Source organism: Populus euphratica, unplaced genomic scaffold (assembly GCF_000495115.2).
Source record: "Populus euphratica unplaced genomic scaffold, PopEup_1.0 scaffold4.1, whole genome shotgun sequence".
NCBI lineage: Eukaryota > Viridiplantae > Streptophyta > Magnoliopsida > Malpighiales > Salicaceae > Populus > Populus euphratica.
Genome location: NW_011499859.1, coordinates 292,172 through 308,720, shown reverse-complemented (window position 1 = coordinate 308,720; position 16,549 = coordinate 292,172). Strand labels below are relative to the sequence as shown.

The 16,549-nt window shown below is 31.0% G+C and overlaps 1 protein-coding gene and 1 long non-coding RNA gene across 5 annotated transcripts in view; one reads left to right on the top strand and one right to left on the bottom strand.

Annotated features, from left to right (window-relative positions):
- Positions 1 to 894: 894 nt before the first annotated feature.
- LOC105124142 (coiled-coil domain-containing protein 89-like) overlaps positions 895 to 16,549 on the top strand; it is a 30,222-nt gene continuing 14,567 nt past the window's right edge. Inside the window, exons 1-5 of one of the 4 annotated variants that reach the window (XM_011024024.1) lie at positions 895 to 1,127; positions 1,291 to 1,460; positions 1,779 to 1,997; positions 5,720 to 5,951; positions 6,090 to 6,442. In XM_011024024.1, coding sequence (XP_011022326.1) covers positions 1,067 to 1,127; positions 1,291 to 1,460; positions 1,779 to 1,997; positions 5,720 to 5,951; positions 6,090 to 6,193 — 786 coding nt within the window. In that variant the 5' untranslated portion in view covers positions 895 to 1,066 and the 3' untranslated portion in view covers positions 6,194 to 6,442. Of the gene's footprint in view, positions 1,128 to 1,237; positions 1,461 to 1,778; positions 1,998 to 5,719; positions 5,952 to 6,086; positions 6,443 to 16,549 lie in introns of those variants that run through there. The other 3 variants (XM_011024025.1, XM_011024022.1, XM_011024021.1) reach the window with 3 other exon arrangements.
- LOC105124143 (uncharacterized) lies at positions 8,509 to 8,913 on the bottom strand. The gene is made up of 2 exons (XR_841997.1): positions 8,721 to 8,913; positions 8,509 to 8,653 (listed from the first exon to the last, which is right to left on the bottom strand). It is a non-coding gene; the product is annotated as an uncharacterized LOC105124143 (long non-coding RNA).

Here is a 16,549-nt window from a genome sequence, read left to right as displayed (position 1 = left end):
CACTTAGAATATAAAAACACATGTAAAACACATTATTGTTAATAATTATATCATTTAATCTTAAAATTTTATTGTATATCACTTGATGAAAAACATTGAATATATTCAACCTCTAATAATATCAGCATCACCTTCATTAATTGCTCTATTAATAAGGTCAACGAAATCAGAAAAACAAACTGAAAAATCTCTCTATAAAAAACTTAAACCTAGATTCTAAAACGATTGAAGAAAAATAAAGGTAAAAATGTTGAAAAAACAAAGAAGAATGAGGCAAAAATAATTATGTCTTGGTATGCATAACATCTTCCATTCAATATTTTTTTATACTGATTTTTTTAACCAAAATTGATACATAATTACTAGAGTTAATTCTTGTTGCTTTAATTGTCAATCATAAAAAAAATTAATATATGATAGTTTGAAAAAACACTATAAAATTATATATTTTGAAAAAAACATACAACATTTATTTGAGAACAAGAGGGTTGGATATTTATCTATCTCATAAAAAATCATCCTAAACTTTGAGTCAAAATGAACTTATATAGCTCTTAAATTTATTTATTTTTATTTGAGTACTTTAAATTTTTTTTTTTTTTTAAAATAGACTTTTTCGTTAATTTGATTAGAGGTAATAGTTTAGAAACATAGTGCATATCTTGATAACACGTAATTTGAGAATAAAAAGAGATTAATGGATAGATGGGAGCCTGGATAGACAGGCTTTTCTAATGAAAAAATAGTTCATGGTGCCTAAATAAAAAAAACTTCAAGGACTAAATCTGATTTAATCCAAAGTTCGAGGTATTTTTGGATAATTTAGCCTATCTTGAATGAACAACTGATAGCGTCCTTGTTGGGCCGAAGTTTCTACAATTCATTACAGCTATCGTGGCCCATGAAGTTGTCTAGTCGTCCGAGTTCCCACTCTGGACGAGCGATATCGAACGGCTTGTGCATGATTTTTTATTGACCGAGCTGTGGAGCTCACGTTGCTGATAATTTCGATGCTTTTCTTCGCAAGAGCAAACGTCTCTCCATCTCTCTAAAGAAGACAGATATTATGGAGGGTGCCGCTACCAACATGTGGGAAACGCTCACAGATATATTATCTCCAGCTGATGGTAAGTAAAAATAGCGGTTCAATTAACCCCAGATATATTGTAATTCCTTTTGTCTTGTAACAGCTATGATTGAATTGGATTTTGAATCAAATCTATGTCGCTTGCTTCAGCTCTTTCATGAATGTCTTTTTTTCTCTGTATTGTTGCTTTAAATCTTAAAAAGCTGGGGGATTGAATACATTATTGTTCATGGAACCAAGTCCTATCTCGTCGGCTGAACTAGTAAGTAATCAATTTCCAAAAACAACTGATGCTAATCTCAAAGGAGCTACTAGATATGCAGCAGCTCAGAAAAAAAGATTGGCTGACAAGGCATATCGGGAACGATGTAAGGTAAAACCCCATTTTTTCTTCTCTCTTTTGATTTCAATTAAATTCAATTAAATTGTTTCGCTCGCTCTATAGTGTGTAAACAGAACTTATGATCTAGGGAGTAACTTATTTAATTTTTTTGTAATTATTTTTTCTTATGGGAATAATTTGTCTTAAGATTAATTAAAAAAGGAAATACAACATTATTACTTGTTTTACCCATGTATCAAACAAAACCTTATACTAATTTTTCATAAATCCTATCAAACACATTTTGAATCTATTTAATGATTTTCTCCTATCATTTTTTCTTTCTTGTATTCTACTATTTATTTGTAGGAATTGAAAATGAACACCATGAACAAATTGGATGAACTTACTATTGAAAATGATCGTTTAAGGAGAGAGAATGATTCCTTAAAGAAGGAAGAAGTCCTTCTAGTACAAACTTTGCAACATCAAAAAGATGAGATGAAGCAACTTGAGAAGGAATTTGGCCAATTAAAAGGCCAGCTTAATAGTCAAAATACGGTTGTGGAAGTGCTTTTAAAACGACTAGTAAGTGTTTCTCCGTTCTCTTCCTTTGCTGTTTGTTATACAAAACTACTTACATTTTATAAACAACCATAAATCAACAATTTTTTTTAGGGGGTTCTGACAGAAAATAGATCAGAGAAAGTAAAATGCTACCAGAAATAGCAAAGGTTTCAACCCATGTAATGATAGGATGTAGTGAAAGCAATACAAGAGTCAAGTTCATTTACATTATTCCACCTGGTTAGAAAGTATAAGCTTACAAATATGATGGAATACTGGTCATTCCTCTGCCTTTTGATAACTTAAGTATATATGTAAAGGTTCATTGTATAGTTGATTTCTGAAGTTAACATCCTTATCGGTTAAGCTTTCAATGGTTCGTTTCAACTATGGTCAAGTCGTTTTTTCTTTATGATACGTCGATCAGATTGATCGAAGAGAGAAGAAAAGGAGCAGTACCATCAAGAAGATGCTACATAAAAAACTCAAACCAGCTTACTAGACGACACCCTTGCTTTAAACTACCGAAGCCAAGTTACGTAATCAAAAGAACATTAAACACCTTGCTTAGTTAAAACATCTACTGCTGTATTTGCTACCCTTTTTGAGTGGCTAAAAGTAGCAAGTTGCAATCTCTTAGAGATGGAGTTGGTTAAGAAGTAATTAGCCAAATGGTATGGTTGTTCATTCTAGTGGGATGTGTAATTCTAGGTGAACCACTATTGTTGTTATTCATATTTCCGCAACATCTGAGACCATCATGAAAACCCCAGAAAAGTTTTCCTACATATAGCTTTGAATAATCAAACTCAGAAACATTCCATACCTGACCATCTTATCATGTCCTTTTTTAAGATTTTATCTATAGTAAATTATGATTTAGTTTTTCAGATTTTTCTGATTTTGTATGCAAGTTTTTCTAGTTTTGAAAATTATAAGCTAGTCTTTTAACAAAACTTAACAATTATTTTTTTAAAATGTCCAAATTGCATTTTAAAATGTATTTTTAATTTTGTTTGTTATTTGATTAGAAATGAAAGATATTTCCTTGAAAAAAAATTAAATAGAAAAAATCAAGTAACAAATAAATATAAAGATATTAAAATTCAAGGTTTGTGTAGAGGGTGTGATCACCGTCAATTGATGAGGTTTACATAAAACTTTACTACTTTACTAAGATCATGGTCTTTGTAAAGTTGCCTTCTAAGGTTGTGATGGAATGAAAGGCGTAAAAGATTGGATTTGAGTAACTAAAACACTTGAATAACCAGTCCTCTCAGGGTTCTAGTGGATTATATGATGCTTAAAGTAGTACTGACAGTGGAGGAAAAAAAAAAAAAACATTAAGAGGTTGTGTTATGTTTGTTTCCAAAATAAAGCTTAAAAAGGAGGAAAATGAGTCTCCAATCTCTAGGAGAAGATTTTTTACTCGAATGTTATTTATATAACCTTGAACTAACGTGGATGTGTGCATGTAAAGTTAAGATGATCAATGTGTTTGTCAGCTACAGTTTGTACATCTTGGAGACAGACTTCAAGTGACAACAAGTCACAACAAAAGTTGTTTTAATTCTGGGTTTTGTGAGATATGGATTGTTGATGACAATAATAGGACCAACCCCTAAAGGACACATGGACACATTATCAAGAGGTGTGCTTCCATTTAAATCATGTACTTTTTGTCTCAAAGTCCAATCTAGATGGTTTTGTGGGAAAGCAAAATTTCATCCCTCGGACAAGAATCCATCAAATAAATGTCATCTCATGAGAATTGTTCGAAAACAGTTTAGGATCTATATCTTCCTACTCAATATAAAAGGAAGTAGAAGTTTGGTTGCGAGTCCAATCAACAAATTAATTTGGAAAGAGTATGCTAACTAATATTTGTTGGTTTCACCTTCTCCTTCTATTGAGTTCATAGTAGAGGAAGTGATAGGTAGTGTACTTCCTCCAAAGATTAAAGAGGGCCAAGTGCAGGTAGTAGTTTATTATCAAAGCCAGACCTTGATTACACTAATTGAGAAGTTTTATTTAGCCTTATAATTCTCTTTCACCAAGATATTACTTGCTTCTTATAGTAGCCTATCCTCTTTTACACTATATAACACAACTTAATCAAGCATGTAATAGCACATGCAGCCACCTGCATAAAGGGAAAGGTTGGCTTGTAGAAACCAATTCACTTTTATGAGGCAGCGGTTCTTTACTTCTATGGTTGCTCGTGTAATTTCCCTGCGCTATATAACTGCATCTGATCACTTAGACTTCAATTGAAATAGCATTTCAAAGCTATCTCCACTGACTGACACTGATCAGAACATTTCAAAGAGAAAATCCAAAATTTGGCCCTCTTTAAAACTGGTGGGGAAGGACGCATTGTTGGTAACAACATGCTTCTCAGTCTAGGACAGCCCTGTATTCTAAGACATGTCAGTCGTCAAAGGCTCTCCTAGAATCCATCGATCCCTTTGATTAGCCATTCTGGCAAGGCAAAAATCCTCCCTTTCCATTGAAGGGAAACTTGTTGAAGTTGACATTTGCATGAAAAGACCAAAATAGCTACTTGATAACTTGATGAAGAAGTACATTCATGTCCTCGAAGTGTTTTGCCAACAGCATTTTCCCTTCTAGAAAAGAAGCGGCAATATGAATCAATGAGACATCAAACTAGCAGTGAAACAAAGAATAACAGAAGAGAGTAACACAAAATCATTCATTAAACTTCGCCTACTAGCTTAAGTTTTCAAGTTGAGATGGTTTTTTTCATAGTTATCAAGGTCTAAATAACTAAGGACCATGTGTCAATTTCAAGATAAAAAGGATTTCACTTACAAACCCAAAAAGATGGGGGTGTTAGTGAACATATCTCACACTAAAAACATATAAGAGCATACCCACCTTGAATAAATATAAGAATATAAAGTAATATAAAAGATTGAGAATGGGTTATCCACCATGAGGTTTTAAGTCTTTTGGATGAACCTAAATTCAATTATTAAATTCTATATACTTGAGGGGGAACAAGAGAGTAATATAAAATCATTACTAGAACTTACTATTAGTTTTTGGATTGAGATAGTTTTTTGACAAGGATGATTGGATACTAGTAGGCATATGTTTTGAATCATATTTTTAACTTTGAGAGCTACCCTGTAGAGGTCAAAGCGTTTCATTTTTCAATTCTCATTTGACTTTGGCATGTTAGTTCAACAATGAGGTGAGCACCCACGAGATTCGGTTTCAACAGATTCTTTTTGGATAATAGGGGGCTCCTGCTTTCCTCGTGGACAGTGACTATGTAGTGTAAACTTTTGTTGTCCAGTTGCTGTTTGATTATTGATGTAATTATCTTTTTATGATATATTTACAAGCAAGTTATAGGATATTCACAGGGATGGTAATTAAACTCAAACCCGATGGATACCCACCTAATGATATTTATTGCCATCCCTTGATGTCCCGATCCTGCTAATTAATATATGGCCTATATGGTGATTCATTTTTACAGGATTAGCCATGATAAAATCTCTTCCGAGCAACAAATTCATATACTAAAATGTTCTCTAGTCATTTTTTTTCGTAGTAGTGAAATCCTATGTCAGAGCAGTACGGGCAATTATAGTTGTGTCATAAATTAATGAATAGAGAAATTTAGCTTGATGACATTGTGATCAAGAGTGTCTCTTTGATTGATTACTTTATTGGTTTCTTATAGAGTAACTATTCATTGTTTTGTTTGGCAGACTGGCTCCAACTATAAAGATCTCCAGCGTGAAAATACACAGCTTAAACATGATATTAATCTGTTAACAAAAAGAATCGACAATCCAGAAAACATGAATGTAATTCAGCTTCGAGCAAAAATTGAACAATTAGAAAATGAAAAGCATTCATTGCAAGTGATAATCGATGCTTTATGTGAGAAGATAAACAAGGACAAGGACTGGCTTGGACCTCAGGAACTAGCATCACAAGGTACTGTTTTAATGTTGTAGCTGGATATGTCAGGTTCGTGCAAAATTGCGGGATTCATTGCCTCGCAATTAAGTTTATTTTTATATTAGCTCTTTAGTCACCTTGTATTTGCTGCTACTTCTGATTTGATGACAGAAGAACATGTACAAATGAAGAGAAACTGCAGCATCCAAAAGTTTGAAGAGGGTGGGGGTCTCTCGCCATTGGCAGCTCAACAAGATTTATTTAACTGGGATTTGTGATTTCGGACCGTTGCAATTTAAGAGACTGAACAAAAGAAAAGAAAAGGATTGCCTGAAGAGCTAGCTAGTCAATGGAACCATTATCATTATTGATTTGCATATGCTTTGTTGTCAACTTATATTAATCTATTTCGATTCCAGTTGCAGAAATGTTAATTGTTGTTATGTCATGTTCGGACGAGCTGGTTGTCTCATATTTTTAGCTTTTACAGTCAATAAATTATGGTGTGAGGCTGTCAATTCCTACAATTAGTTGACTTCTCTTTGAATGGTCAACTTGGTTTTCCAAAACCTCACATGGTACACCCAATAAAATGATAGGGTCAAACGTTTACAGATCTGAAGATCCAGATGAGCAGAGGCATCTTTTCTGTGTAGAAAATATAGATATTACACCAATTCTCTAAAATAATGTTATACTTTTTTTAATTGTTTACACCAACACCTTTAAGATAAGAAAACAAATATTTATATGTCCACAAGTAAAGAATATCATGGAAAACAAGTTTAATTTACACATGATTTCCATTATTATTTTTCTCCAAATAAAAAATATTATAATATAACATGAACACATTTTTCAGTTATTCAAATTAGAAAATTGCTCTGATTTATTTTTAAAAAAACAATAATCTATATATTTTTTCATTAAAAAAAAGCTGAAAATGAAAAAAATTAGTTTTCTATTACTACACAAGTATTCTCTTTTCTCTAATTCAATCTGCTACTCATTGCAGATTATCTAGGTGAATCAAACTAAACTGAATGCTTGATTCAACAAAGGAGTATGACAAAGACCACGTGCGTGTGAGTGTGTTTGTGTCGAAGATTTGTAATAACATTTTTATTTATCACTTTTAACTAATATCCATCTCACTAAAACCATTTCTGGGATGGATCGATAATGTACTTAGTAGCCAAATTTTCTCTTCATAAATTTAATTTAATTTTTACTTTTAAGCAATATTTATATTTTATATTTCCAAATCGTTTTAAAAAATATTAGTATCAAAAATTTTTAAAAAATATTATTTAAATAAAAAATATTAGTATCAAAAATAAAAAATGCATGTGAAACACACCTGGAATGTGGAAGGATGGTGGGGAGCATTAAATTAATTTTTAACGAGACTCGATGGTCAGCTTTTATTAAAAGACTGGAGGGAACATAGTAAATGGAAAGCAGACTGCAAGAAAAGCAGAAAAAACAAAACACAGCGCGAAACCCAAGCTTGGGTCAGAACCGAACCAAGCATACAAGAAATGTTCAGCCTTCGATTTGTCAAATTAAAGGGTTAGCAATCCAATTGCCTTCCCTTCCCTTCTCGGATCAATACCTCGACAGAATTTGCCATTGCGTTCTTTAAGGTATTGCAGTGTGCAAACCCACCCACTGTGAGAGTAGTTTTAGGAAAAAAAAAGAGAGGATGCAATTAACATGCTATCCGATTCTTAGGGCAATTTCGAGCAGCAAGTTTATAGTCACGTAAGGGTCATCCTTTAAAGCCCAAGCATGCTTGATCTTTAATTATTTTCTCCAATTAATTATTCTTATTTTATAGTTGCATGGAAATAAATGAAACACTTCTTCTTCTTTTTTGCTTATAATTGATTTAGAAATCATGATAATTTAAAGTTTTTTGGAACTCTTTCTCAAACAAAAGAAATGGACGATTTTCCAACACCAAGCAATGTGATATTTTAATTTTCTTATAAAAAATCTCGGTCGGCAAGTCCTTTTGTGTCCACACAAAACTAAATTTGTCTCCTTACATCAAGTCTCCGTCAAAGTTCTTTCTCTGTCTTTTTTACACCCAATCAAGGCATCGCACCATGCAGGAATCACTTTCACATGTTCTTTTGATGATTTTTAATTATTATCAAACACCCACTAAATTCAGAGTTTCAAATATAAAATCTTAATATGAAAGTCACATTTTCTTAACGGATTTGCAATGCCTTTTCACGTCCTCACTCACTTGTATTCATTCAGAGTCCTGATTACACCATTGATTCTGTAAAAACAAAGAGAAGCATGTTCTTGATGCTCTTATAAAAGAGAAAATAAATTGATTATTAATTATTCGTGTGACCTTATAAAAAATAACCCTTAAAAAGTCTTTCAAGATATTAAGATATAAAATAATACATGTGTTTTCTCTACTGTACAAGCACTACTGTATTCTTGGATTCCCACACATACATCTCTTGTCATTGGACTTTAAATGAAAATCCAATTCTTAATGTTTAAGCTGTCCTATGAGATACCTAAATAGAGCATCTCGTCTTTCTATATTTCTAGCGCGCTTTCTTCGAAGGAAAGCATTATCGATCACTTCCCCACTGTACTATTTATTTATGTTGGGTCTGCACAGACAGTCTACCGGTGATTAACCAAGAGACCTGCAGATGGTAGTTCATATATCCAGCAAGCCTTCGAACATATATATTTATCTACAAGTAGTATATTTCCTGACAGATCTTCCTCTTGACTTCTAACTCTCTCTGCTACTCTTGCTTCTCCAATGTGCAGGAAGGCAAGGATGTATTTCTCCGGTACTGCAAGATCCTCTTTACCACAGCTAGAACATGTGTGAGCTCTAAACGTCCTCGGAGATGGATCGAGCTACTGGGGGTGAGAGAAACCTCAGCTGGGACAACAAGATGCGAAGGAAGAAACAAAACCTGCAGGTCCAGTATGTGGTTTGAGAAAACGGACAGTACCAGATGCCCAAATTGCGAAAAGCAGCCCTTTCCTGTCTGGTGATATGCACAGGGAAAGGAAGTTTGATACTCCATTTGAGAGGTACAACTCTAATCTGACAAATTATAGAGGTAGCCTTATATATCCTCTATAGGTGCTAATTAACCATGTCATTTCCAGGACAATATTCTTTGATTGACTGATCTTAGGAGTAATTAGATGTAGCTTTCTCTTTTATGTTTAATTTTCTCAACTCTCATTGGACTACCGTTGCAAAATTCCCTCGGTTAGCTTACTTTGATTTTAGATCCAAGAGTGACGGTACTGTGGGTAATCTGCAGATTGTCCTCCCTGAAGTTTGGAGGTTGTCTTCATAAGCAAAGTATTTATCGAAGTCGTTTTAAACTCAATTATCAGTGTTTCTTTTTTACTAAACAGTCATCTATCGGCTATTTCTCTGAGGTTGATAACAATTTCTCCTCCTCGAGTTTAAGGTTATTAATTGAGGTGGTTTTACTCATAATTAGGGGTTAATTAGGGGTGTTTACGGTTTGGTTCACTTCGGTTCAGTTTAGATTTAAAAAACTAACCAAACTAAATTGCATTAATTTTATAAAATATTAACCGATTGAAAATCAATTTGATTAAATCCTTTTTTTTTTGGCAAAAAACCAGGAAACCTAAAGCTGAACCCTGACCCATCAACCCAAAACTCCACCTGGACATTTAGTTCTCTCATCCAAATCTTAGCTACCGAATCTGAATCCATCATCGAAATCTGCAAGTAAGACCTAGAAGAATTCAAATTCGGCTTAAAAAATGAATCCGTCATTATCCGTTGTTTCACGTGCTGTCCATGATCTCTCCGTTTTCTTCAAGGCCAACGTTGCCATCGCTCAGGAGTATATTAATGGGTGATGGGCTCGTTTGGGGAAACCTGACTGGATTTTCACTTTTGCTCCTATGAAAATGAACAGGTATTGTTGGGTTTCTTGAATCAGAAGCACAATTCAAATGTTTGCGATCCTTGAAACCGAGAAAACATCTAAACCAAACCTCTCTATATAGATACCTGATATATCCACTAACAAGTTGAACCAAGTGGAGGAGGCCAGGGCTTTCCTTGTTAAACATTGAAACACAGGTGACAATGCAATTGAAAATTAAAAGGAAACTAGAAAATAAAGATTAGAAATATATCTGAATAAGGAGGCGGCTTTATGTGAGAGGTAAGAAAGTTATATTAATTATTAGGGTTAGCCGGTTAGATTGAAAATTAACTATTTATATTATAAACTTTTGTCAATTGTTTAGTGGGTTCAGTTTGATTTGGTCTGATTTCTTATTCAAATCAAAATTGAATCGAATCTTTTAAAATTTATGATTTTAAAAATTAGTTTAATTGATTTTTTATTTTGATTTGATTTTTTTAGTTAATTTTCTTTGATTTTCTTTTGTTAATCAATTATTTTGAACCCCTACTCATAATCCATAAATTATTAATCCCACTTGTATTTATTATAAGTTTTATTTATGTACTAGTTTACCTTTTATCTTAGTATAACCACGAAATATCTTATTTCGGCGTAATTAATGGAAACATTAACATTTAAAGTTATTTAAAGAAAAATAAAATTCATAAAAAATGAATTTGCTAAAATTTTTATAATTCTATTATATTTTTTTCAAAATAAATATTTTATTGATGGCATGTATATTTAGAAACATCAACAAAATTCTTTAACAAAAAAAATGCAGTACTAACAATTTTTCTTTTCAAACGGAAAATTAAATTTGATGATAGATAATGCTAGAAAAAAGATAAAATTTAATTATCGTAATTAAAAAATAAAATAATTTTTAATTTTTAGCTATATGTTCTAGATATAATGGAAACTTTTAAAAAAAATTATTTGTGAAAAATTTAATTATCATCAATTGAGGAAAATATAATTATGGATATATATTTTATTATATTTAAGTAATAAAAGTAGTATCTTGAGTGAAATTAACCATTGAGGTTTCAAGTCATTTTTAATTAATTCCTTAAAATTTAACATGGTTCGGTGCTTAACATGAAAAATATGTCTTTAATTATATGGTAAGAAATTTCTTTAACTAAACCATTTTGAAATGTTCTATTTTCTTGGGCCTATATCTCTTTTTAAAAAAAGCCCATCAAAGTTTTAGAAGCTAAGCCTAGGAAAGTTAGGTCCAAGAATATGGCAAAACTTCCGTCTTCAGTTATCAGAATTATGCGGTTTAATATGTTTTTCATTTAAAGTAAATAATTTTGATATGTTAATATATATATATATATATATATATTAAAAATTATTTTTATATTTAAAAATTATTTTTATAAAAGTAACTTGCATCGTATTATATATGTTTGTGCAATTTTTAAATAGATATCTAAAATAGTTTATATAGTTTTTTTCTTTCTAAAATTACCTTGTCAAACTTTGTTTGATAAACATAAGATAATTTATTTTTATAGTTTATGTATTTTATTTAGTATAATTTAGTCATAAAAACAAAATCATTTACACCTCTACCTCCTCCAATAAAGGTAGATATAATGGATTAAAAATTAACTAGATGACTGCATGAAAACAAAGACAGACTTAAAAGGCACACTCCAATTTCTTTGAATTTGAATTAGAGTATTTCTGAAATATTTTTGTGTTTATTTTTTAAAGTGTTTTTTTACTTGAAAATATATTAAAATATTTTTTTTAAAAAATAATTATTTTTGATACTAATATATCAAAATAATTTAAAAACACTAAAAAATATTAATTTAAAAAATATTTTTTTTTTTTAAAAACCACCTTTAAAGTATAAAAAATAAAAAAATTAAAATTTTTAAAACCACCTTTAAAATAAAAAAACAAATAAAACAGGACTGAATCAATCTTATCTTTAATCATGCGACGGATTTTAACAACCCATTTCCTTTCAAATAAATCCTATAACTAGATAAAGTCGTATATAGCATTACAGTTCAATCGTGTTTTTTTTTTTTAATTTAAATTAATATTTTTTATTATTTTAATATATTAACATTAAAATTTTAAAAATATTATTTTAATTTATTTTAATATAAAAAACATTAAAAAACCAATATCTATCAGAATCATAAACGAGACTTGAAATGGGCCTGTTCTTGAACCTCTTGTAGAGCCCAGTCATCTACTCTTTTTCTGGGTCCAGTTGGATTGCCGATCCAAAGGGGGCAATGCAATCATCTAATCGCGACTCAATGTCTGTCTAGCTTCTAGATTATTCCAAAGGGGGCAATGCACGTCGGATCCAAAGGGGGCAATGCACGTCGGATTCAAAGAAAACTGGTAATAACCTTCTCGAAGAGCCTTACTTGACGTCCTTTCTTTGTCTTTTTATGAAAAATAATCCTTTTCAGCTAACATCTCTTATATTTATTTATTAAGAAAAAAACCTACAAGTGATGAGACATCTCTTGTGGGCTCTGAGGCAGACCACCTTAGATTCTTATAATCATTTCTTTTTCCCACCCTCATTTCTCTCTGATTTTTTTTTTTTACTTGATGCTTTAATATTACTTTAATTTGAGATTGATTTTAATGATTTGTCTTTTATGCTCCCGTGTAAGGATTTTATGATGCATAGAAAATATTCAGTCTTTTATTTTTATATTTAACTTGGTAAGATAAAATTTAATTTTATTAATTTAAAAAAAAACTAGAGTTTTGAGAACTGAATTTAAAGTTTAAAAAATTATTATTATTATTATTATTATTGCTAGAATCATGGACTGATTTTCATGGTCATGGATGGGGTTCAAGTCCCTTTTGTATTTCTAGCTACTCAATGTTTTTTTTTTAAATTAATCCAATTTTATTTTTCATCTTAATTTAGGCTGTTTATTTAATGTTTATTTTTTTATATATACAGATCTTAATTTAGGCTGTTTATTTAATGTTTTTTTTATATATACAATATTTATGATTTTCAAGCATCTTATAATCTAAATTTGTTTTGATTTTTTAGGGAATTTAATATTAAGTACAATTTTCCCGTTTTCATCCCTTGCAATTAATTTTTTCCCTCTTATTACTTACAGTTTCTTCGATTTATATGACATATGTTCAACAATTAAGATTTTGGTTTTAAATTCTGGTATTTTAAATTAAATTAAGAAATATTTGAAAGCCGACTTAACAAGCCTAAAACAATTGCGAAAAACAATATTACAAATATGCTTAAACACATGTAAAATAAATTGCAAACTTATAATTAACAAAATAATATAATATAATATAAAAAAACATTATAAATATCTTATTTTTACAGCAACTCAAAATTGTGACGCATGATATCTTTAAAATTTCGTGTTTATGAATCTTGTCTCGCGCAGACCATATTATATCACATATTTTTTTAAACTGTGTTCTTTTTAATTATTAATGCTATTTTTGTTTTTTTTGTTTTAAGGTTAAAATCACACCTATTTCTCAAGTCAACAAAGGCGGCTCTGCAGGGAACTCAAATTAATATTTCTATTTTGGAGCTAAAACACAACCACCGGTAATATTAACAAAAAAAAAAAAAAACTGTTCATTTCTTCGCTGCGAGCTGTCAGTGTGTTGACAAGAGGGATTACGATAATGTTGATAAATAATTTTTATAGTTTTTAAAAATTATTTTTAATATTAATATATTAAAAAATATAAATAATTTTTTAAAAATATTAATTTTATATTAATATATTAAAAAATATAAATAATTAATTATAAATAATTTTTTAAAAATATTAATTTAAAAAAATACAGTTTTGCATCATTTTTATAACTATGATGAACTTGTTTTTATAATTACGATGAACTTGTTTGGAAGTGTAATTATAATTATTTTTTAAATAATTTTTTATTTAAAATATGTGTTAATAATTTTTTATTTTTTAAAAAATTATTTTTAATATTAATATAATAAAATGATTAAAAACATTATAAATATATTAATTTAAAATTAATAAAAAAATAAAAATATTTTAGGAACGTTTTTGAAATGTAGAATAATGTTGATAATTTATTGTGTATTTTATTTAAAAATATATTAAAATAATTTTTATAGTTTTTAAAAATTATTTTTAATATTAATATATTAAAAAAATATAAACAATTAATTATAAACAATTTTTTCTAAAAAATAAATTTAAGAAAACGCCATTTTGCACCTCGTTTACAATCAGGGCTACCGGCAGTTACCGAACGTCATATCTTGTTTTCTCATGCTCTCTTGCGATTGCGATTGGGCCCCCTCGCTTCTTTTTTTGTTCTTTTTTATCCCACCAGTGCTCCATAATTTTTGTTTCTCTGACACCTCTAAGTGAGTTCACTCCCAATTTCTAGCACACCGGCGGTCATCATCTCCTCAAGCGCCGCCTATTTCTAGGACCAACCAGCCCATAACCTGCAGATCTGGTAGTGTATATGAAAAGAGAAGCAAAAGGTGTGGTGTTCTCAGCTGCTTGATCATCAACCTCATCGACTGATTTTACTCTTTCTCAACATATTGTATCATTTTACACTTTTTAAGGTTGATACTTGCTTCTTTTCTCTCTCTCTCAATTTTCAGCAGATCATATCAAAGAAGAACATCTGATGTCTAACTTAAACTCATCTGATTCAGAGGGTAAGGGTTTTTCTTCTTCTTTTATAATCTTCTCCATATAGAACACGTTAGATCAACACTTGCTGCCACTCTTTCTTTGTTTATGCTGTGCTAAATCTATGCGAAACAAGTAATAAGGCGTATAAAGATTTAATATGATTTTACAAAATCTACTTCATACAAATTTCATTGATAAATACTGAAAATCGCAGCCGTTAATCAAATATATATAAAAAAGAAAAATCTAAAAAAAACCACCGATTCTTTTTCCCACAGCCTACTGGACAGGACAGCTCCAGATCCCAAAACAAAATTATCGTTTCCTTCAAATTTCATGCAGCACATGTATATATATTGAACTGCAAGATCGGTTGCAATGTCCCGATTAAATAGGAAAAGGCTCCTTGGTTTTGGACAAAATCATCCGCAACTTCTATTTTAAGCCAAATTATTTGCTCATAACACGATTTCTCTCTCTCTCTCTCTCTCTCTCTCTGCTCATAGAAGGCTCATAACACGATTTCTCTCTCTCTCTCTGCTCATAGAATGAAGTTTGTTGCATGCGATCTCTTTATTAATAGCTCTTTTGTTAGATTGATGGGAAAAGTCTAGCTCTAGCTAGGTCAATTCTTATTTTCTAGCACTCAGTATAATATTATTAATTCTTCAAATCTAGGGTTTTATTTAGGGTTTACGTTGTTTCAAGCCTAAAATGAACAGCTAGCTATGCAAATCTACCATAGAGGTGGCACAGTATAACTCATTGATTTACTTAACCTTTACATCAACTGACAAAGCCTTCTCAGGTCAATTTAGGGTTTTTGATTGTCTACAACACTGTCATGATATTAGCTTATCACTTATCCATGAAAAATAAAAACCTTCTCATCGAAGGCTAAACTTGTTGGTTTTGATTTGCAAATGTGAAAAGGAGTATCACAAGCTAACCAAAAGTTCTAACTAGTTTTTGTTGTAATTCACTACACATTAAAGCAACCATGTATATAGGGGAAAACAAGCTAGTTGCCTCTGGTTAGGCATATGATAACCTGCTAATTCAAAAGTTTGATCATCCACAACAAATTTAGCCTTTTAAAAAGGTAGCTCTAGGTTTTTTTCCTTCTTGACCTGCATGCGTTTTTAATTATTTAAGCATCTGATAAGGTGGGCGAATGATATATATCCAAGGATTTAAAACTTCTTAATGTTGAAAGGGACTTGGTTTATGAGAGAATTAAATGCCGCAAACCCTAACTAGTTTGGGATCGAGTCTTAGTTTTGTTGCTGTGCTGTTGTTTTTGCTTATGAAGCAAATTTAACTTGTTTGAATATTCTCCTTGAGGGTTTGATTGGTTTTAATTTCAGGAAACTACACCAACGAGTTTGGAGATCGTAGTGATGCCGAGAACCGTGGAATATTGTTCACTGATCAAATTCCCGGCCTGCACCAATCGAATCAGTTAGCTGGTATGGCCTTTCATCTCTATTAACATTAGAACCTGTATGTGTTTATGCATGTATACAAGCTCATCAAAATAGGCTGACTAATTTAATGAAGCTTTGAGTAGCTAATTTTATGTTAATCGGCACAATTAATGTTTCTTTAAGAAAGTTCTAGATATCTCCTTCAAGGTTAGAGCTTCTAAACTGGAATACAGATGGAGATGGAGCGAACACGTCATCCCCGGGGACATCTATCGACGGTGTACCCTCGAGCATCTTGAATGTTTCTTCCAAAAAACCGAGGAAAAGAAAATTTGGCACCAGCGATTGTGGAAAACAGGAGGTGTTGATATTAACCATTTGTACGTACGTACTTCTCAGTATTGATGTTTATTTCACCATATTTCACTATTTATGGTGCAGAAAATGAAGATAGACAACAAAGTTAAATCTGACGAGTTTGGATGTAAGCGTATGAAGAATGAAAACACCTCCATGGAGGCTGAGAATGAATTGATGATGGACAAATGTGCTCGGGTGATAAATGATCTCAA